Raw genomic sequence first — 22,261 nt, 5'->3', positions numbered from 1 at the left:
TTTCAGTTTTTGAGCTAGGCCCTTAGTTTTAATGAAGGGTTATCTTAATGCCACAGGATGCAGACATTTGAAACAATTGGGTGCTTCCAACTTGCACACGGACAAAGTCATGCAGGAACAGGAAAGGGTTTTTCCCAAACTTGTTCCACAAAGAACATGGTTTGACAAGTTTGGTGTGGAGGAGCTTGAGTGGCCTGCACAGAGTCTTGACTTGACCACTCGTTGAACACCTTTGGGATTAATTGGAATGCCAATTGTGAGCCAGACCTTTATTCCAACATCCGTGCCTGACCTCACAAATGCTTTTTTTACTGAATGGGCACAAATACCCACAGATGCACTCCAATATTTTTTGGCAAGCCTTCCCCGTGGTGTGGCAGCTGTTATAGCCACAAAGGTGGTGGTGGGGAGGGGGGGGCATCTTCATGTTAATGCACAGGTGTTTTGGAATGTGATGACCAACACGCTCTTATGGCTGAGAGAATCAGATGTTTACTTACTTTTGGCCATAAAGTGTATTTACAGGTAGCATGTGCTGATTGCAATTTCTGCTACACTGAGAGAACCATTGAGGTACCCTCACTCCATTAACAATCCTTATAGAAAACAAAGATAGAGGTAGTGAACCATAAGTTAACCAAAACATTAACTTATTTCAGCTTTATGACCTTTATTAAGATCTTGTGGTAATTGGGGGTACTGTTTACTTAAAAGGGCATAAAACACACATTTTTCTTTCATGATTCAGATAAATCATACAATTTAAAAAAACTTTCCAGTTTGCGTCTTTAATTTCTGCCTCATCCTCTTGGAAGAGCAATACTGCTCTACTGGGATGTTACTGAACACATTGGTAAGCCATTAACAAAGATACATATTTTTGCAGTCACCAATCAGCAGATAGCTCACAGCTTCTGAACATACCTAGGACTGCTTTTCAACAAAGGATACAATACAGAAAAAAACAACTAATTAGATAGTACAATTAAATTGTAAAGTTGTTTAACCCCTTAACGACACACGTCGTACAGGGTACGTCATACACAAACTGGTTGTTAGAGACCAACGACGCACCCTGTAGATCGTTAGGGGCTTAAAGCAGCTGGAAGCAATCCTGATCGCTTCCAGCCACTTTCAAGATATTGCCGTGATGCCTCGATATTGAGGCATCACTGCAATACCTTTTTTGGTACACCGATGCAGAGAGGGCCACTCTGTGGTCGATGGTGCCGATCGTTGGTGGGAGCAGCTGCAGGGAGTCGGGTGGGCTGCCCATCACTGGACTAGTTCTGGCCACTGTTCCGGGAAGGTGGGCAGGAGCTCGCAAGGGGGGGCAGGAGCGTGCGACCAATCGATCTATGCGAGAGGGAGGAGGGAGAATGGATAGGGGAAATATTATTTGGAATGGGATCTGGGAGGTGATAGGATATTGAGGGGGGGGCAGTTACACTGAAAAAAATGGGCTAAAAAAAAAAGCTAGTTTGTTAAGAAAAAAAAAAGCTAGTTTGTTAAGAAATTGGGTACTGGCAGGCAGCTGCCAGTACCTAAAATGGCCACAAATAGGAAGAGGGGGAGGGTAAGAGAGCTGTTTTGGGGGGGAACCTACACTGCCGAAACTATTTATTTAAAATAAAATAAAGGCTTTTATTTTAGTACTGGCAGATTTCCTACCAGTACTTAAGATGGCAGTGACAATTGTGGGATGGGGGGAGGGAATAGAGCTGTTTGTGAGGGGTCAGGGAGGGATCAGGGGGTGGGATGTGTCAGGTGGGAGACTGATCTCTACACTAAAGCTACCTTATTTACCCCTTCACTGCTGGGCATAATACAAGTGTGGTGCGCAGCGGCATTTAGCGGCCTTCTAATTACCAAAAAGCAAAGCCAAATATGTCTGCTATTTCTGAAGAAAAGGGATCCCAGAGAAGCATTTACAACCATTTGTGCTATAATTGCACAAGTTGTTTGTAAATAATTTCAGTGAGAATCCTAAAGTTTGTGATTTTTTTATCGCATTTGGCGGTGAAATGGTGACATGAAATATACCAAAATGCTCCTAGATCAATACTTTGGGTTGTCTATTAAAAAGAAATATACACATGTAAAGGGATATTCAGGGATTCCTGACAGATATCGGTGTTACAATATAACTATCGCTAATTTTGGGGGGAAAATGGATTGGAAATAGCAAAGTGCTACTTGTATTTATTGCCCTATAACTTGCAAAGAATATGTAAACATTGGGTATTTCTAAACTCAGGACAAAATTTAGAAACTATTTAGCATGTTTGTTTTTTGGTGGTTGTAGATGTGTAACAGATTTTGGGTAAGTGTTTGTTTTCCATTTTTTCGTCATATTTTATAAAAAAAAAACACCTTTTATAGTAAATAAGATATGATAAAAATAATGGTATCTTTAAAAAGTCCATTTAATGGCGAGAAAAATGGTATATAATGTATGGGTACAGTAAATGAGTAAGAGGAAAACACAGCAGAAATCTAAAAATAGCCATGGTCCTTTAAAGGGATACTAAACCCCAATTTTTTCTTTCATGATTCAGATAGAGCATGCCATTTCTATTAATTTTTCTTCGTTCTTTTGCTATCTTCATTTGAAAAAGAAGGCATCTAAGCTAAGGAGCCAGCAAATGTTTGTTTCAGAACCATGGACAGCACTTGTTTATTGGTGCTGTCCAATCAGCATGGACAACCCAGGTTGTTCACCAAAAATGGGCCGACATCTAAACTTACATTCTTGCTTTTCAAATAAACATACCAAAAGAATGAAGATAATTTGATAATAGGAGTAAATTAGAAAGTTGCTTAAAATTGCATGCTTTATCTGAATCACAAAAGAAAAAAATTGTGTTCAGTGTCCCTTTAAGGGTAAGAAATTGAAAAATGGCCTTGTCCTTAAGGGGTTAAATGCTCTGTCTGAAACGTAAAATCATTTTTTTGGGGGGTTTTATGTTCCTTTAAGGGTTGAGGTACAAGAATATGGTGCTCTGACAAAATGCATTAGGACATTTGGCCGACGGACATTTGGCCGACGGACATTTGGCTGACAGACAGAAAGCTAAAGAATGTTCCGATTTCGGCCGAGGGCAGATACGTTCCAGAGTGCTCTGTTCTAATCAGAGCCTCGGGCGCCGCAACTGCCTCTGGGAACCTTACCATGGGTCCCAGGCCGCACGTTTTGTAATTCTCTGTCTGGGAAATTATCTATCTATCAAATCTATCTATCGTATCTATCAAATGTATCTATTGCATCTATTGATCTATCTATCTAATCTATGTATCTATCAAATCTATCTTATCTCGTGCCAGGCTGTTATCTGACAGCCACTTGTGTTTCGGCCAAATGTCCGTCGGCCAAATGTCCGTCAGCCAAGTGTCCTTCGGCCAAGTGTCCGTCGTCTAAAAGTCCGGCCACGCAAGAATATACCTTAAGCTGATTGCTTTTCAGTGTATTGCCTTCAGTTCTGTTTTACTCTATAAAAACACAATGCAATAGTACTTACTTTGAATTTTACAGTAGAATGTTTTGTTGGGTTTTTTTGCAAATTTCATAGCTAATCCAATTTCCCCCCTTTATCATGTGACAGCCATCAACCAATCGTAAAATGCATATACGTATATATTGTGAACTTTTGTATGGTTATATTATAATTTTCTCTTGTAGCATTACATTTATTATGATGATTTTATTCATAGTCCTACTGAACTTTTTCTGTATATTTGTCATAATTGTATTAAAGGCTTACTTTATATCACTATTTATTTTTGATCTTTATTTGTCTAGGACTGGGAAGAGATTGCTAGCCGCACCTTGTCTTTGGGGAAGAACCTTGAAGAAATCACCCAGCTGATTATCCAGTGGCGCAAATTGGAATTAAAGTAAGGCATTCTGTTACTTTTGAATTTTGAATGCAATGGTTTTTTCCCTCTTCACTTAAAGGGATATCCAGTTTTTTTCTTTCATGATTTAAAAGAGCATACAATTTAGAACAACTTCTGTTATCTATTTCACTTCATCTTTGTATCCTTTGAAGGAGCAGCAATGCACTACTGGGAAGTAGTTGAGCTAATCAAGTGAGGCAATGACAAAAGACATATATTTGCAACCACATATCAGCACCCTTGGCTCCCAGTAGTACATTGATGCTCATGAGCCTTCCTAGTTATGCTTTTCACCAAAGGATACCAAGCTAAAACAAAGTATGTAATAGTTACATTGAAAAATTGTTTAAAATTGCATGCTATACCTGAATCATGAAAAAAAAATATTGGTATTCAGGTCCCTTTTAAGATTTAAAGTGACCTTTACTGATGATAAAGTTAATGGAGCATACATTTTTAAGCTTAAAAATACTTTTGAAAACCTTTTTCTTTTAAAGTGCAAAAGGCACCTCCGACTTTTGCATTATCATCCAAATGAATGTTTCTGATAGGAGAGTTATTAATGAAACTTTGTAGTGCAGTAAAATGCACCTGACACATTACGTCTTTAACAGCGTTTAAAAGAAATGTTTGTTTAGGGAGGAAGCATTAGCATAGGTATAACGTTCTCTCAGGAGATTTGATTACATTATAATGACCCTATTTGCAGTATCCTGACTGGGATATGAAGCCCAAAATTTTTCTTTCATGATTCAGATAAAGGAAATTTTAAGCAACTTTCTAATTTACTCCTATTAACAAAATTGTCTCCATTATCTTGGTTTGCTTTGTTAAATGAGCAGCAATGCACTTCTGGTTGCTGACTGAACACATGCGTGAGCCAATGACAATCGGTATTTATATGCAGCCACCAATCAGCAGCTAGAATCTAGGTTCTTTGCTGCTCCTGATCGTTCATAGATAAACCTTTCAGCAAAGGATAACAAGAGAAGAAAGCAAATGAAATAATAGAAGTAAATTGAAAAGTTGTTTAAAATTATATTCTGTATCAGAATCATGAAAGAAAAATGTTGGGTTTCCTGTCCATTTAATTCAATTCTCCCATGTGTTTCTGTCTTCATTACTATATTCTGCTTCAGAGAATTGTACTTAAGTTTGCTAAGTTGCCTTTTGGTTTGGAAAGGATATGGTCTTGTCCATTAAAGGGACATTTAAACTGCTTTGCACTGCTAAACAAGAAAAGTAACTATTCACCCTGTTCCTGCAATTCAGTTCTCCTGTTTGAATAGCTTAAAGGTGCCAGATACCGATGCTCCGCCTCTTTGTACTGGGAGCTGCCATCTTGGGCTCAGGTATTCTCGCAGCCTTTGACAGAAGCTGTGCACATACATCAGTAATATTGTCCACTTTTTTTTACAGCTGTGTAATGTGCTTCAGGTTAGTATACATGATACATCATGTGAGCTTTACATTTTTTGCATTTTTACACAGTTTTAAAGTTACACTAAATAACTTTAATAATATAGAGCAATGCAGCAGCTCCTGAAAAGAGCTGCAGGAACAGGATGAAATGCAGTAGCATAGTGAGAAGTTACTATTTTAGGGTAGTTGTGCCCAGCAGTTTAATGTCCCTTTAAATTATGTTTCAGGAGGCCGAAGATACTGGTATAACTGTTACCCCTATAGAAAATAAAGCTAAAACAACTTCTATTAGGTATAACTTGGTAAAGCCAAACTTACAGAACGTAAGCAAAATAGTTTGATGCCTGAACCATATCTGTTGGTCTCAAATGTCAAAAACACACTGTCATGTTTCAGGTAGATCATGTCATTTTAAAGGGACAGTAAACACCTTGTATTTACAAGACATTTCTATTGTGTTGCTATAGAACTTATCAGCCAAGTCTTAAAGTTAACATCCTTTTTAATGCAGTTATGTTTAATAGCGAAACTCCACCCACCATTTGCTTTATTTGGAGGAGCCGCCGTCATAAAGTTATAATAAAATGCAATGTTTTGCACACGTTATCTGAGCAAGCTAATTAGGAACACACATCCAGCAGAGTTAGCCTTGAATTCAGCAGGGTGCGTTCCAAGTTCTGAGAATTAGAAATTACTCCATCTTCAAAGCAAAATTATATTTCTTTCATGTAATTAACAAGAGTCCATGAGCTAGTGACGTATGGGATATACATTCCTACCAGGAGGGGCAAAGTTTCCCAAACCTTAAAATGCCTATAAATACACCCCTCACCACACCCACAAATCAGTTTTACAAACTTTGCCTCCAAGGGAGGTGGTGAAGTAAGTTTGTGCTAGATTCTACGTTGATATGCGCTCCGCAGCAAGTTGGAGCCCGGTTTTCCTCTCAGCGTGCAGTGAATGTCAGAGGGATGTGAGGAGAGTATTGCCTATTGAATGCAGTGATCTCCTTCTACGGGGTCTATTTCATAAGGTTCTCTGTTATCGGTCGTAGAGATTCATCTCTTACCTCCCTTTTCAGATCGACGATATACTCTTATATTTACCATTTCCTCTACTGATTCTCGTTTCAGTACTGGTTTGGCTTTCTACAAACATGTAGATGAGTGTCCTGGGGTAAGTAAGTCTTATTTTCTGTGACACTCTAAGCTATGGTTGGGCACTTTATTTATAAAGTTCTAAATATATGTATTCAAACATTTATTTGCCTTGACTCAGAATGTTCAACTTTCCTTATTTCCAGACAGTCAGTTTCATATTTGGGATTATGCTTTAATTATCATATTTTTTCTTACCTCAAAAATTTGACTTTTTCCCTGTGGGCTGTTAGGCTCGCGGGGGCTGAAAATGCTTCATTTTATTGCGTCATTTTTGGCGCGGACTTTTTTGGCGCAAAAATTCATTTCCGTTTCCGGCGTCATACGTGTCGCCGGAAGTTGCGTCATTTTTTGACGTTATTTTGCGCCAAAAATGTCGGCGTTCCAGATGTTGCGTCATTTTTGGCGCAAAAAGCATTTAGGCGCCAAATAATGTGGGCGTCTTTTTTGGCGCCAAAAAATTTGGGCGTCGCTTTTGTCTCCACATTATTTCAGTCTCATTAAAAAAAGAGGGGAGGGGCAAAATAAATAATTAAAATGTATTGCAAAGTTGTTCCATTATAGATAAACATTATATATACAAATCTCAAGATATTTACTGTTCATTTAAGAGACTTTTCATTTTACTTCTATTATATAATTTACTTTTTCTTGGTATTTGTTGTTGAAATGCGTAACTGGTCTTTATTTTAAAAAAAAATGTTAAATTAGATTTGCTGAAACTAATTTTATTCTGATTTTTTAGCTGTTGGTCCATAAATTTTGACAATGTTGTCCTGAGACATGCGCAAAATTCTGCCAGACATTGGTTTTCTATTTATCAGATGGTTGAAAAATATCTGCAGAGTGAACAAGAACAAGGTAACCTATTTTATGCAACCATTCTTACAGTAGCACAATATCAGTGATGTACTTCATGTTTGTTTGCTTTTTTGCTTGGTGGCACAGAGGGTGGTGAAGAGCTGACATTGCAGTCCATTGTGAAGACACTACAAGCATTTATAGAGGGCTCCAGTCTGGGGGAATTTCATGAGCGACTTCATGTATTGCTCGTTTTCCATTGCCATATACTGCTTGCGCCTCAGGTGGAGGCAAAAGGTAATAACACTGTTTTTAGCATTAAATTGGCATCCAGCTACAAGTAAAATATTTTATTTTAGCAAGGAAATATATATTTAATTAGTCTAACATTTTCTCCTATTTTTGTCTCAGTTCCTCTCTGCAGCATATTTTGGCATCTGTACAATTATTACAAGCAATTCTCCTCATCTGTCCAAGCCAAAATCACGGAATCACGTCAACCTCTTGAAAAGGAACTAAAGGTATGTGAGAGTGTTTACATTATTCGTTCAGACTTCAAAAAGTACTGTACTAGTATCTATTCACAGTGCTTGCAATAAATAGCTGACATGGGCTTGGCCAAGCTTGCAAACTGCTTTGGAAAAGTGAATGAAAATGATGCGTAAACTATTAAAAACAAGGATTTTGGCAATAATTCTATATCAAAATTATGAATATAATCACTGATAGTAATGTAAGTGAATATGACAAAAAGTGCAGACAGTTTGTTTCTCAGGCCAGTTATAACTGCTATAGGTGACAAGGATCCAGACTTAAATGTTGGTTATCTGCGGCACATACTGAACAAGGCACGTATAGATTAATTCTATACTACAATCAAGGAAATGTGGAAACTAAGATTCAGGGCTGGGGCATAATTAGTTTCCAGATGAAGGAAGAATTCTGCACTTTTTCCAGTGTAATATTCTTTTAAATTGATATTAAATTCCAGGTGTTCATATTCAAAGGTGGCTTAAAATAAACAGATTAAGAATGAGGCAATGCTTCTTTATAGCCTTTAATAACATGCTGTCTGAAACAGATGCACTTCAAATAGTATTTATTTTTGGTGTTTAAAGGACCACTATCGTGGGGGGAGAGAGATGGTCTAATTTGTGTAAATCTATGTGTTTAACACCTCAAATAGGTTTAATATGTAGTTTACGTACTGCTTGGGAACCGCATAGATATGTTGCCCCAAATAGAAACAGCCGCTGACCCAATAAGCAGCGGTAGTTGCACCATCCAGATGTGTTATTACTTCTGCTGAATGTGTTTAGTAGCGGTTTCTTCTCAGGACCAGCAGTTCTCTGCAACTCCTGTGCAGTACTTTTAGAGTGTCATTTTTTTTTGCAATTTAATGGCTCTTTAATATCCTTTATAAATAAAGTACTAATGTGTCAAATTGAAATGGCTTTTGATTATCTGTATATATAATTTCAATAATTGAGGCAAACAACTTAGTGTTTTTCTTTTTATTTGTTGTGAAATAGTCTCAAACATCCCAGAGAGCCTGAACCCAAATTTGTTCATTTGTAATTCAGAAAGAGCATGCCATTTTAAGCAACTTTCTAATTTACTCCTATTATCAATTTTTCTTTGTTCTCTTGCTATCATTTTTTTAAAAAGAAGGCATCTAAGCTTTTTTTGGTTTTAGTACTCTTTGCAGCACTTTTTTATTGGTGGATGAATTTATCCACCAATCAGCAAGGACAACCCAGGTTGTTCACAAAAAATGGGCCGGCATCTAAACTTACATTCTTGCATTTCAAATAAAGATACCAAGAGAATGAAGATAATTTGATAATAGGAGTAAATTCGAAATTTGCTTGAAATTTCATGTTCAATCTGAATCACGAAATTACATTTTTGGGTACAGTGTCCCTTTAATGCTTATAATGTAGTTTTATGATGAATTATATTAAAAGTCAGTATCTTTTGCAGGATTTTGTAAAGATTTCCAGGTGGAATGATGTCAGTTTTTGGTCAGTGAAGCAGTCAGTGGAAAAAACCCATCGGTAAGAGTACAGCTAAAGAGATTACCGTTTCCCCATTAATGCCATATTTTAAATTCTGAGATTACTTCCAGGTTCATACCTTGCACCCCAGACTTCTCCCTTTTTCTATTTAAACTAATTGTGCTTATAGATGTCTGTGGGTTGGCAGCAGTTAGTGAACATACTAGCGAACATTTATTTGTGTAAGAATACATTTCTTAGCATGGTTTCATTGGCTGTGTTAAACACATGTACACAATACAATTAAAGACGGTGAATGCATTGTGAGACTGCCACAATTTGCTAGTTAAGGTGCCTCTAGCCAGTTTTGTTTACATAACCTTTAGTATTCTATCATTGCTGCTTGCAAAGCAGTAAGACTTCAATACTTTACAGTACTCTCACTTTTGATTTATTTCAAGATACAAGTGCTCAAATATCTGAGCACACAAACTATTCCCCTACTACTGCTAAATATTGATTATGGTAGTTCTCTTTTCTAAACCACGGGCATTATCTATTTGAGGAGTTACGCAATGAGTTTTATCGCAGCTCAACCCATTGTACAGAGCACCGGAAGTACACTCAGTTGTTTTCTATTGGACAGACAGCAACGGCCTCTGTACCTCCAACTGAAGCTGATGTAGGAAAAAAATAGCTTGAGTAGGGAGGGAGACAGCTGTGCAGTTAAACACAGATGGATGTGTTACTAGTGTGAACATACCTTTTGTAAATGCTTATAAAAATGAAAGCCTTCTCCTAGAAGTATAGCTTCTTTAGCTAGTGCTGTCCAGATTTGAGTTAAAAAGCTTAAACAAGCTATATAGAATACCTGCAAACCCAACTCCAGCTGCTAAAGCAAACTTTTTATGTCAAAGGGAACAAAGTGGATCACATTTTGGCAAACAGACTCCCATCACTGAGACGGGCAGAAGTGGATCCTATTTCTCAAATTCAATGGCCAGACATTGCAGCATCCCAGAGACATAAGGAAAGACATAAGGGTATTCCTTATCAGCCAATGAGCCCCTATCCAACAAATGCACTTTCTACTAGTTTTAAAATCAAACTGTTGATTTTTGCCCAACTGTTCATGGAGTAGTGTTTGCTCTTGTAAGAGACAGACAGAGGTTTGTGTCTTAAGAAATTATTAACTGCTACCATTGTAACCATTCCTAAATCGTGGAAAAAACTGATTGAATTGTCAGTATTTTCAACCCATCTTGCTAATCAATTTAGAGGTTTAGTTGTACAACAAATTATTAGCTTGTAGATAAAATTGGAATATTACTTAACGACGTGGATCTGGATCATTTAAGGTTTACCACTGGCCGTCAAGGACCCGATAATACAAGAGGCATTATATATATATTTTTCAGCTAAGCAATTAGGCATGTATAATGCTAGCCCTCAATGACGAAAATGTGTTCAAAGGGTCCTTTGAATGTACATGCAATCAGTTTGTCAAATTCTGTATAAATAGCCAATTTTGCAAGAGTATTGCAGTCTTATATTTCTTTCCAAAGGCAGGGAGAGTAAACGACTTCATTCATTACTGTTGGGAATATCAACACCTGGCCACCAGGAGGAGGCAAAGACACCCCAGCCAAAGGCTATAAATACCCCTCCCAATTCCCCCATACCCCCAGTTATTCTTTGCCTTTCGTCACTAAGAAAGATGGCAGAGGTGGTGTTAAGAAGAAATAACTTTAGGTTTAAATTAGAACACCTTTGTTTCCTTCTGCAGGAGGTTTTGTCTACCTTAGAGGTCCCTGACTCCAAGTCTTCCGTTGAACCTAAGATTCCTAAATTAGATAGGGTCTATGACGTCAAGAAGGCCCCTGAGACCTTTCCGGTTCCTGTCCGAAGGGCAGACATTATTATGAAGGAATGGGAGATAATTGGTACTCCTTTCTCCAACATAGGTGTGTCCGGTCCACGGCGTCATCCTTACTTGTGGGATATTCTCTTCCCCAACAGGAAATGGCAAAGAGCCCAGCAAAGCTGGTCACATGATCCCTCCTAGGCTCCGCCTACCCCAGTCATTCTCTTTGCCGTTGTACAGGCAACATCTCCACGGAGATGGCTTAGAGTTTTTTAGTGTTTAACTGTAGTTTTTATTATTCAATCAAGAGTTTGTTATTTTGAAATAGTGCTGGTATGTACTATTTACTCAGAAACAGAAAAGAGATGAAGATTTCTGTTTGTATGAGGAAAATGATTTTAGCAACCGTCACTAAAATCCATGGCTGTTCCACACAGGACTGTTGAGAGCAATTAACTTCAGTTGGGGGAACAGTGAGCAGTCTCTTGCTGCTTGAGGTATGACACATTCTAACAAGACGATGTAATGCTGGAAGCTGTCATTTTCCCTCTGGGATCCGGTAAGCCATGTTTATTACGATTGTAAATAAGGGCTTCAAAAAGGGCTTATTAAGACTGTAGACTTTTTTTAGGCTAAATCGATTGATTATTAACACATATTTAGCCTTGAGGAATCATTTTATCTGGGTATTTTGATATAATAATATCGGCAGGCACTGTTTTAGACCTTATTCTTTAGGGGCTTTCCCAAAGCATAGGCAGAGTCTCATTTTCGCGCCGGTGTTGCGCACTTGTTTTTGAGAGGCATGGCATGCAGTCGCATGTGAGAGGAGCTCTGATACTTAGAAAAGACTTTCTGAAGGCGTCATTTGGTATCGTATTCCCCTTGGGGCTTGGTTGGGTCTCAGCAAAGCAGATACCAGGGACTGTAAAGGGGTTAATGTTCAAAACGGCTCCGGTTCCGTTATTTTAAGGGTTAAAGCTTCCAAATTTGGTGTGCAATACTTTTAAGGCTTTAAGACACTGTGGTGAAAATTTAGTAAATTTTGAACAATTCCTTCATGTTTTTTCGCATTTGCAGTAATAAAGTGTGTTCAGTTTAAAATTTAAAGTGACAGTAACGGTTTTATTTTAAAACGTTTTTTGTACTTGTTATCAAGTTTATGCCTGTTTAATATGTCTGAACTACCAGATAGACTGTGTTCTGAATGTGGGGAAGCCAGAATTCCTATTCATTTAAATAAATGTGATTTATGTGACAATGACAATGATGCCCAAGATGATTCCTCAAGTGAGGGGAGTAAGCATGGTACTGCATCATTCCCTCCTTCGTCTACACGAGTCTTGCCCACTCAGGAGGCCCCTAGTACATCTAGCGCGCCAATACTCCTTACTATGCAACAATTAACGGCTGTAATGGATAATTCTGTCAAAAACATTTTAGCCAAAATGAACACTTATCAGCGTAAGCGCGACTGCTCTGTTTTAGATACTGAAGAGCATGACGACGCTGATATTAATATTTCTGAAGGGCCCCTAACTCAGTCTGATGGGGCCAGGGAGGTTTTGTCTGAGGGAGAAATTACTGATTCAGGGAACATTTCTCAACAAGCTGAACCTGATGTGATTGCATTTAAATTTAAGTTGGAACATCTCCGCATTCTGCTTAAGGAGGTATTATCCACTCTGGATGATTGTGACAAGTTGGTCATCCCAGAGAAACTATGTAAAATGGACAAGTTCCTAGAGGTGCCGGGGCTCCCAGAAGCTTTTCCTATACCCAAGCGGGTGGCGGACATTGTTAATAAAGAATGGGAAAGGCCCGGTATTCCTTTCGTCCCTCCCCCCATATTTAAAAAATTGTTTCCTATGGTCGACCCCAGAAAGGACTTATGGCAGACAGTCCCCAAGGTCGAGGGAGCGGTTTCTACTTTAAACAAACGCACCACTATACCCATAGAGGATAGTTGTGCTTTCAAAGATCCTATGGATAAAAAATTAGAAGGTTTGCTTAAAAAGATGTTTGTTCAGCAGGGTTACCTTCTACAACCAATTTCATGCATTGTCCCTGTCGCTACAGCCGCATGTTTCTGGTTCGATGAGCTGATAAAGGCGGTCGACAGTGATTCTCCTCCTTATGAGGAGATTATGGACAGAATCAATGCTCTCAAATTGGCTAATTCTTTCACCCTAGACGCCACTTTGCAATTGGCTAGGTTAGCGGCTAAGAATTCTGGGTTTGCTATTGTGGCGCGCAGAGCGCTTTGGTTGAAATCTTGGTCGGCTGATGCGTCTTCCAAGAACAAGTTACTTAACATTCCTTTCAAGGGGAAAACGCTGTTTGGCCCTGACTTGAAAGAGATTATCTCGGATATCACTGGGGGTAAGGGCCACGCCCTTCCTCAGGATCGGCCTTTCAAGGCAAAAAAAAATAAAAAAAAAAAATAAACCTAATTTTCGTCCCTTTCGTAGAAACGGACCAGCCCAAAGTGCTACGTCCTCTAAGCAAGAGGGTAATACTTCTCAAGCCAAGCCAGCTTGGAGACCAATGCAAGGCTGGAACAAGGGAAAGCAGGCCAAGAAACCTGCCACTGCTACCAAGACAGCATGAAATGTTGGCCCCCGATCCGGGACCGGATCTGGTGGGGGGCAGACTCTCTCTCTTCGCTCAGGCTTGGGCATGAGATGTTCTGGATCCTTGGGCGCTAGAAATAGTCTCCCAAGGTTATCTTCTGGAATTCAAGGGACTTCCCCCAAGGGGGAGGTTCCACAGGTCTCAGTTGTCTTCAGACCACATAAAAAGACAGGCATTCTTACATTGTGTAGAAGACCTGTTAAAAATGGGAGTGATTCATCCCGTTCCATTAAGAGAACAAGGGATGGGGTTCTACTCCAATCTGTTTATAGTTCCCAAAAAAGAGGGAACGTTCAGACCAATCTTAGATCTCAAGATCTTAAACAAGTTTCTCAAGGTTCCATCGTTCAAGATGGAAACCATTCGAACTATTCTTCCTTCCATCCAGGAAGGTCAATTCATGACCACGGTGGATTTAAAGGATGCGTATCTACATATTCCTATCCACAAGGAACATCATCGGTTCCTGAGGTTCGCATTCCTGGACAAACATTACCAGTTCGTGGCGCTTCCTTTCGGATTAGCCACTGCTCCAAGGATTTTCACAAAGGTACTAGGGTCCCTTCTAGCTGTGCTAAGACCAAGGGGCATTGCAGTAGTACCTTACTTGGACGACATTCTGATTCAAGCGTCGTCCCTTCCTCAAGCAAAGGCTCACACGGACATTGTCCTGGCCTTTCTCAGATCTCACGGATGGAAAGTGAACGTGGAAAAGAGTTCTCTATCTCCGTCAACAAGGGTTCCCTTCTTGGGAACAATAATAGACTCCTTAGAAATGAGGATTTTTCTGACAGAGGCCAGAAAAACAAAACTTCTAGACTCTTGTCGGATACTTCATTCCGTTCCTCTTCCTTCCATAGCTCAGTGCATGGAAGTGATCGGGTTGATGGTAGCGGCAATGGACATAGTTCCTTTTGCACGCATTCATCTAAGACCATTACAACTGTGCATGCTCAGTCAGTGGAATGGGGACTATACACGACCGACGCCAGTCTGATGGGCTGGGGCGCGGTCTGGGGATCCCTGAAAGCTCAGGGTCTTTGGTCTCGGGAAGAATCTCTTCTACCGATAAATATTCTGGAACTGAGAGCGATATTCAATGCTCTCAAGGCTTGGCCTCAGCTAGCGAGGGCCAAGTTCATACGGTTTCAATCAGACAACATGACAACTGTTGCGTACATCAACCATCAGGGGGGAACAAGGAGTTCCCTGGCGATGGAAGAAGTGACCAAAATCATTCTATGGGCGGAGTCTCACTCCTGCCACCTGTCTGCTATCCACATCCCAGGAGTGGAAAATTGGGAAGCGGATTTTCTGAGTCGTCAGACATTGCATCCGGGGGAGTGGGAACTCCATCCGGAAATCTTTGCCCAAGTCACTCAGCTGTGAGGCATTCCAGACATGGATCTGATGGCCTCTCGTCAGAACTTCAAAGTTCCTTGCTACGGGTCCAGATCCAGGGATCCCAAGGCGGCTCTAGTGGATGCACTAGTAGCACCTTGGACCTTCAAACTAGCTTATGTGTTCCAGCCGTTTCCTTTCATCCCCAGGCTGGTAGCCAGGATCAATCAGGAGAGGGCGTCGGTGATCTTGATAGCTCCTGCGTGGCCACGCAGGACTTGGTACGCAGATCTGGTGAATATGTCATCGGCTCCTCCTTGGAAGCTACCTTTGAGACGAGACCTTCTTGTTCAGGGTCCGTTCGAACATCCGAATCTGGTTTCACTCCAGCTGACTGCTTGGAGATTGAACGCTTGATCTTATCGAAGCGAGGATTCTCAGATTCTGTTATCGATACTCTTGTTCAGGCCAGAAAGCCTGTAACTAGAAAGATTTACCACAAAATTTGGAAAAAATATATCTGTTGGTGTGAATCTAAAGGATTCCCTTGGGACAAGGTTAAGATTCCTAGGATTCTATCCTTCCTTCAAGAAGGATTGGAAAAAGGATTATCTGCAAGTTCCCTGAAGGGACAGATTTCTGCCTTGTCTGTGTTACTTCACAAAAAGCTGGCCGCTGTGCCAGATGTTCAAGCCTTTGTTCAGGCTCTGGTTAGAATTAAGCCTGTTTACAAACCTTTGACTCCTCCTTGGAGTCTCAATTTAGTTCTTTCAGTTCTTCAGGGGGTTCCGTTTGAACCCTTGCATTCCGTTGATATTAAGTTATTATCTTGGAAAGTTTTGTTTTTAGTTGCAATTTCTTCTGCTAGAAGAGTTTCAGAATTATCTGCTCTGCAGTGTTCTCCTCCTTATCTGGTGTTCCATGCAGATAAGGTGGTTTTACGTACTAAACCTGGTTTTCTTCCAAAAGTTGTTTCTAACAAAAACATTAACCAGGAGATTATCGTACCTTCTCTGTGTCCGAAACCAGTTTCAAAGAAGGAACGTTTGTTGCACAATTTGGATGTTGTTCGCGCTCTAAAATTCTATTTAGATGCTACAAAGGATTTTAGACAAACATCTTCCTTGTTTGTTGTTTATTCCGGTAAAAGGAGAGGTCAAAAAGCAACTTCTACCTCTCTCTCTCTTTTTGGATTAAAAGCATCATCAGATTGGCTTACGAGACTGCCGGACGGCAGCCTCCCGAAAGAATCACAGCTCATTCCACTAGGGCTGTGGCTTCCACATGGGCCTTCAAGAACGAGGCTTCTGTTGATCAGATATGTAGGGCAGCGACTTGGTCTTCACTGCACACTTTTACCAAATTTTACAAGTTTGATACTTTTGCTTCTTCTGAGGCTATTTTTGGGAGAAAGGTTTTGCAAGCCGTGGTGCCTTCCATTTAGGTGACCTGATTTGCTCCCTCCCTTCATCCGTGTCCTAAAGCTTTGGTATTGGTTCCCACAAGTAAGGATGACGCCGTGGACCGGACACACCTATGTTGGAGAAAACAGAATTTATGTTTACCTGATAAATTACTTTCTCCAACGGTGTGTCCGGTCCACGGCCCGCCCTGGTTTTTTTAATCAGGTCTGATAATTTATTTTCTTTAACTACAGTCACCACGGTACCATATGGTTTCTCCTATGCAAATATTCCTCCTTAACGTCGGTCGAATGACTGGGGTAGGCGGAGCCTAGGAGGGATCATGTGACCAGCTTTGCTGGGCTCTTTGCCATTTCCTGTTGGGGAAGAGAATATCCCACAAGTAAGGAGGACGCCGTGGACCGGACACACCGTTGGAGAAAGTAATTTATCAGGTAAACATAAATTCTGTTTTTTCTCCCTCTGCTTCCTTTAAGAAAATGTTTCCAGTACCAGACACCAATTTGGAACTTTAGAGCTCCATTTCCAAGGTGGATGGTGCCATTTCCTCTCTTGCTAAGATAACTACTATTCCTCTAGAGGATAGTACCTCCTTTAAGGATCCAATGGATAGGCAATTGGAGGATTATTTGAGAAGAATCTTTCAACACATGGGTCTTCATTTTCAACCTGCAGCAGCGGTGGCCTCGGTCGCAGGTGCTGCAAAGTACTTGGGTGACTCCTTATCAGAGTTAATTGAAGTGGAATCTCCTCTAGAGATCTATGACCGAATCAAGGCTATCAATATTGCAAATTCCTTTATCTGCCACACTAACATGCAGATTACCTGCCTGAGCGCTAAATCCTCACGTTTTGATGTCCTGTCTCGCAGGGCACTTTGGTTAAAGTCATGGTCCGCAGATATGGTCTCCAAGACTAGACTGCTTTCATTACCTTTCAAGGGAAAGATCTTGTTTGGTCTAGGTCTAGATCTGGACTCCATTTCCACTGTTACAAGTTTCAAGTACCATTGTTCAAAATGGAGACTATCAGGTCCATTCTTCCTTTGATCCTTGAGGGTCAATTTATGACTACTATCGATCTAAAGGATGCATACCTGCATGTTCCAATCCACAAGGTCCATGTCCAGTTTCTGCAGTTTGCAGCTCTTCTGGCAGTAGCCCGATCCTAGGGTATAGTCGTAGCCCCTTACCTGGACGATATCTTGGTTCAGGCTCCATCTTTTCGTTTGGCAAGATATCACACGGAGAGTCTTCAGTGTCTCCTTCAGACTCACAGATGGAAGATCAACCTTGAGAAGAGCTCCCTGGTCCCCTCTACCAAGGTAGTCTTTCTGGGAGCAATCATCGACTCAATCGCGATGAAAATTTTTTTCGACCTGTCTCTTCAGACAACCTTAAATCCTTCAGTGGCCCTGTGCATGGAAGTAATTGATCTCATGGTGTCCTCCATGAACAATTATTCCTTTTGCCCGCTTCCATCAATGACCACTACAGTTATGCATGCTGAAGCAATGGAACGGCGATAATTCAAACCTTTCTCAATGTATATCCCTGGACAGGAGGACTAGAGATTCTCTACTGGTGGCTCAGTCAAGATCACCTGTCCCAAGGCACATGTTTTTGAGACCATTTCGGGAGATTGTTACCATGGACGCCAGCCTTTTTAGGTTGGGGAGTAGTCTGGGGTCACCGGAAGGCGCAGGGGACTTGGTCTCGGGAGGAGTCAGCTCTTCCTATCAACATCTTGTAGCTACGAGCAAATCTTCAATGCTCTCCTAGCGTGGCCTCAACTACCTTCCGCACGGTATATAAGATTTCAATCAAACAACATATCCTCTGTTGCTTACATCAATCATTGTTACAATCAATCATTCATTCACAATCAATTCATTCACAATCAATCATTGTTGATGTTGCTTACATCAAATTGTTTTCTCTCTGTGATTAACTTCCCGGGGGTGGACAATTGGGAAGCAGACTTCCTCAACAGACAGTTCTTCCACCCAGGGGAGTGGGCCCTCCACCCCGAGGTATTCTCCAAGATAACACTCAGGTGGGGGGTTCCAGAGATCGACCTCATGGTTTCCTTTCTCAATACGAAACTTCCCAGGCATGGGTCGAGAGAGTGGGATTCTCAGGTGGAACTGGTGGATGCGTTAGCAGTTCCATGGAGGTTCAGACTCATATCTTTTACCTCCATTGGCTTTTCTACCTCGAGTCATCGCCTGCATCAAGCAGGAACAAGCACCTGCTATTCTAATAGCTCCATCTTGGCCTCGCAGGACCTGGTTTGCAGACCTGGCAAAGATGTCCTTTTCCCCTCCGTGGGGGTTACCGTCTCGGACAGACCTGCTAATTCAGGGTCCTTTCTTGCATCAAAACCTATTTTCTCTGAGACTGACTGTGTGGAGATTGAATGTCCTGTCTAGGATAGGGTTATTAGATAGTGTCATAGACACCCTGATCTAAGATAGCAAACCGGTCACTCACCATATTTATCAAAAGGTGTGGCGTACCTATCTACTTTTGTGTGAGGAACTTATTTTTCCTTGGCACAAAGTGAAGGTTGCAAGGATCTTGTCTTTTTTTTTTTTTTACAGGCTGGTTTGGAAAAGGGTCTATCAGCCAGCTCTCTCAAGGTTCAGATCTCTGCCCTGTCTGTTTTACTGTACAAGAGATTAGCAAATCTGACGTGCAGTCCTTTGTTCACGCCCTGGCGAGAATCAGGCCTGTGTTTAAACCTGTTGCTCCTCCTTGGAGTCTTAATCTGGTTCTTTGTGTTCTGTAGCAGGCTCCGTTTGAGTCTATGCATTCTGTTGATCTTAAACTTTTATCCTGGAATGTTTTGTGGTTTTTTTGGCTATCGCTTCTGCCCGCAGAGTTTCTGAGATCTCTGCTTTACAGTGCGACACCCCCCCCCCTTACCTTGTGTTCCATGCCGATAAGGCAGTGCTGCGTACTAAGTTAGGTTTCCTACCTAAGGTGTTCTCGGACCGCAAAATCAATCAGGAGATTGTTGTTCCTTCCTTGTGTCCAAACCCCCCTTCTTCAAAAGAACGTTTGCTCCACAATCTGGATGTGGTAGGTGCCTTAAAATTCTACCTTCAGGCGACTAAGGATTTCAGACTATTCTCATCCTTATTTGTGTTATATGCTGGAAAACACAAGGGTCAGAAGGCCTCTGCTATTTCTCTTTCCTTCTGGTTCAGAACAAAGTATCTTCCATTTGGCCTATGAGACGGCCGGTCAACAGCCTTCTGAGAGGATTACGGCTCATTCCACTAGGGCAGTATCTTATTCTTGGGCTTTTAAGAACAACGCTTCTGTGGATCAGATTTGTAAGGCTGCTACCTGGTCCTCCTTACATACATACTTTTTCAAAATTTTAGAAGTTTGATGTTTTTACTTCAGCTGAAGATGCCTTTGGGAGAAAAGTGTTGCAAGCGGTGGTGCCTTCAGATTGAGGTCCGCCTTTTCTTTTTGCCCTCCCATGTTTCACTCTGTGTCCTCTATAGCTTGGGTATAGGTTCCCAACAGTAATGAATGAAGTCCTGGACTCTTCCTGCCTTTGGAAAGAAAACTACATTTATGCTTACCAGATAAATTCCTTTATTTCCTGGCAGCGAGAGTCCACGACCCCGCCAAAAATAGTGGCCCAATACTTTTTTGTATCTTCTGGCACCTCTATCCCTTAATGTTTCTCCTGCTTTTCCTCCTTCCATTGGCAGTACTAGTTTGCAGCTCATTTCCCCTTTTGGGAATCTTTGTCTCCTCCAAGGAGTTAAATCCCAGGTGTAATGACTTGTGGACACTAACCACCATGAATGAAACAAATTTATCATGTAAGCCTAAATTGTTTTTTCTTTCTCTCATAGAACCCTCTTTAAGTACATGAAGAAATTTGAATCTGCCCTTTGTGCGCCATGCTACCCTGCTCTCATTGAAAGTGTTCAGGAGGAGCCGTCTGATGCTAAAGGAAACATGAAACAGCATCTGAATTTAGTTTTTTGCAGTACATTAACAAGAACTGACAACACACCGGTATGGTCTTTTTTGTTATTTTAAAATGGCAAGAGATTTTATTTATTAACCTATTATTGTACTGTACATTTCATCATTGTTTTCATTACGCAACTAAAGGCCCAATGTTCTACATGTAAACACTCACACATTCATTTGTGGAATTTTCACAGCTTACATCTGGAGAGGGCTTGGAACAGGAGTTTTATGCAACCGAATCTCTTCAATGGCGTCTTCCCAAGCTGACTAAAAAAATGAAGAAACTTTGTGGTGCATTTATAAAGAAAAACACAGTGCCCAGTTTATTTGAAAGTCTTAATGATTTCACAGGTTAGGAATTGTATGCCAACAATTTATTTTCTTTGTTACTACTTTATTAATAATTGCATGGAGGGAAAGATTAGTAAATATTAACATTGTGTTCCTTAATATTTTTATAAATCTTTTTGTAAAAGTCAGTCTCTGTGACATTCTTCTGTATCCTCTCCTTTTACATATTTTTACTAATATAGACCTGTAAAGAGCACGTCTCTATTGGTGTATAGATGTAGTGCCTAAAAAGGGGATTGGTTGCTCAGAAAGATCATAGGAAACTACAGTATGAATAACTATGTGCAGCTCATGGCAAGGGACAGTAATTGTGATTTATTTCTATGTACCAGAGAAGCGTCCTGCAACTGGTCCCACATCTATAAGCTTGTAAGAAGTACATGAAACATTTAAATCATTGTTTGTTAGGAGCCAATTTGGATGCTAATTTGTGCATGTGCAATTTGAAATGGCTAACTGAAAAATAGTAAATGTGCACTGCTAAACAAGAAAACGGCTATCTGGACAAGAAAATAGCTATGGTCGGAGCTTGGCATCCATTTTTGGTTGCTAACAGTGTTTATTTAAAATGTTCATGTGCTTATAAGCTTATAGATGTGGCACCTGTTGCAAGATGTTTGTCTGGTATGTAACAATAATTAATAAAGAATAAGTATTGGGTCTACACTGTCCCTTTAACAACTCTTATGATTACATAGCACCTTAAACACGCAAACCGTTCAGATTACTGACTTTCCTAATGTTGGAACATTTTGAATTCAGGTAATCATCTTCATTTAAAGTGACATTCCATGCAAAATTGGAATTCACATGGATACATTTCAGTTTTGAATAGAAGCATTTTTGTAATACACATATATTAGCAAAAATTATTCTAATAAAAGCTATAGCTGTGATCCGAATGCTCCCTCATGCCGCTGTCCTTTCCTGTAGACAACTGGGCCCGGGGACACTGTGCACAAGCTGTTATAACCCTCCCCTTTTTTTTTTTTTTTCCTCTCCTCCTCCTCCCCCTTACTCTCTATAATGCTATTGTCATTATCACTCTCTCTACTCTGTTTCCTCCTACCCCAGCCCCCTTTCCTACCTAGATTTTCCCACCACCTCCCATGAGATGACTCCCTTGCCCTTTTTCCTTTGACCTATCCCTCCCACACAATACCACTGAATAACCAAGATGAACTAGAGACCGTCCTGATACTTGATATATGTGGTTATATTGGTCACTTACAACCTTTTTATTACAGATGCTAGATTTACATTTCACTATTTGAGATCCCTATGAAACCCGAGGATACTTCTCAACTGATATCTAGAAATACACATCTTGTTTAAAGTATACTTGGATGTTTATCACTCGGCAATATGTCTG

The 22,261-nt window shown here is 40.5% G+C and overlaps 1 protein-coding gene across 1 annotated transcript in view; it reads left to right on the top strand.

Moving 5' to 3' along the window:
• MDN1 (midasin AAA ATPase 1) overlaps nucleotides 1–22,261 on the top strand; it is a 1,255,339-nt gene that overhangs the window by 988,285 nt on the left and 244,793 nt on the right. The window contains 7 exon segments of the mRNA XM_053710546.1: nucleotides 3,800–3,894; nucleotides 7,222–7,337; nucleotides 7,425–7,574; nucleotides 7,689–7,798; nucleotides 9,261–9,334; nucleotides 20,415–20,580; nucleotides 20,733–20,889. Of these exon segments, the coding sequence (XP_053566521.1) occupies nucleotides 3,800–3,894; nucleotides 7,222–7,337; nucleotides 7,425–7,574; nucleotides 7,689–7,798; nucleotides 9,261–9,334; nucleotides 20,415–20,580; nucleotides 20,733–20,889 (868 nt within the window).

The sequence above is a fragment of the Bombina bombina genome, chromosome 4 (assembly GCF_027579735.1).
Source record: "Bombina bombina isolate aBomBom1 chromosome 4, aBomBom1.pri, whole genome shotgun sequence".
NCBI classification, from domain to species: domain Eukaryota; kingdom Metazoa; phylum Chordata; class Amphibia; order Anura; family Bombinatoridae; genus Bombina; species Bombina bombina.
This window is presented reverse-complemented; position numbering and strand designations above follow the sequence as displayed.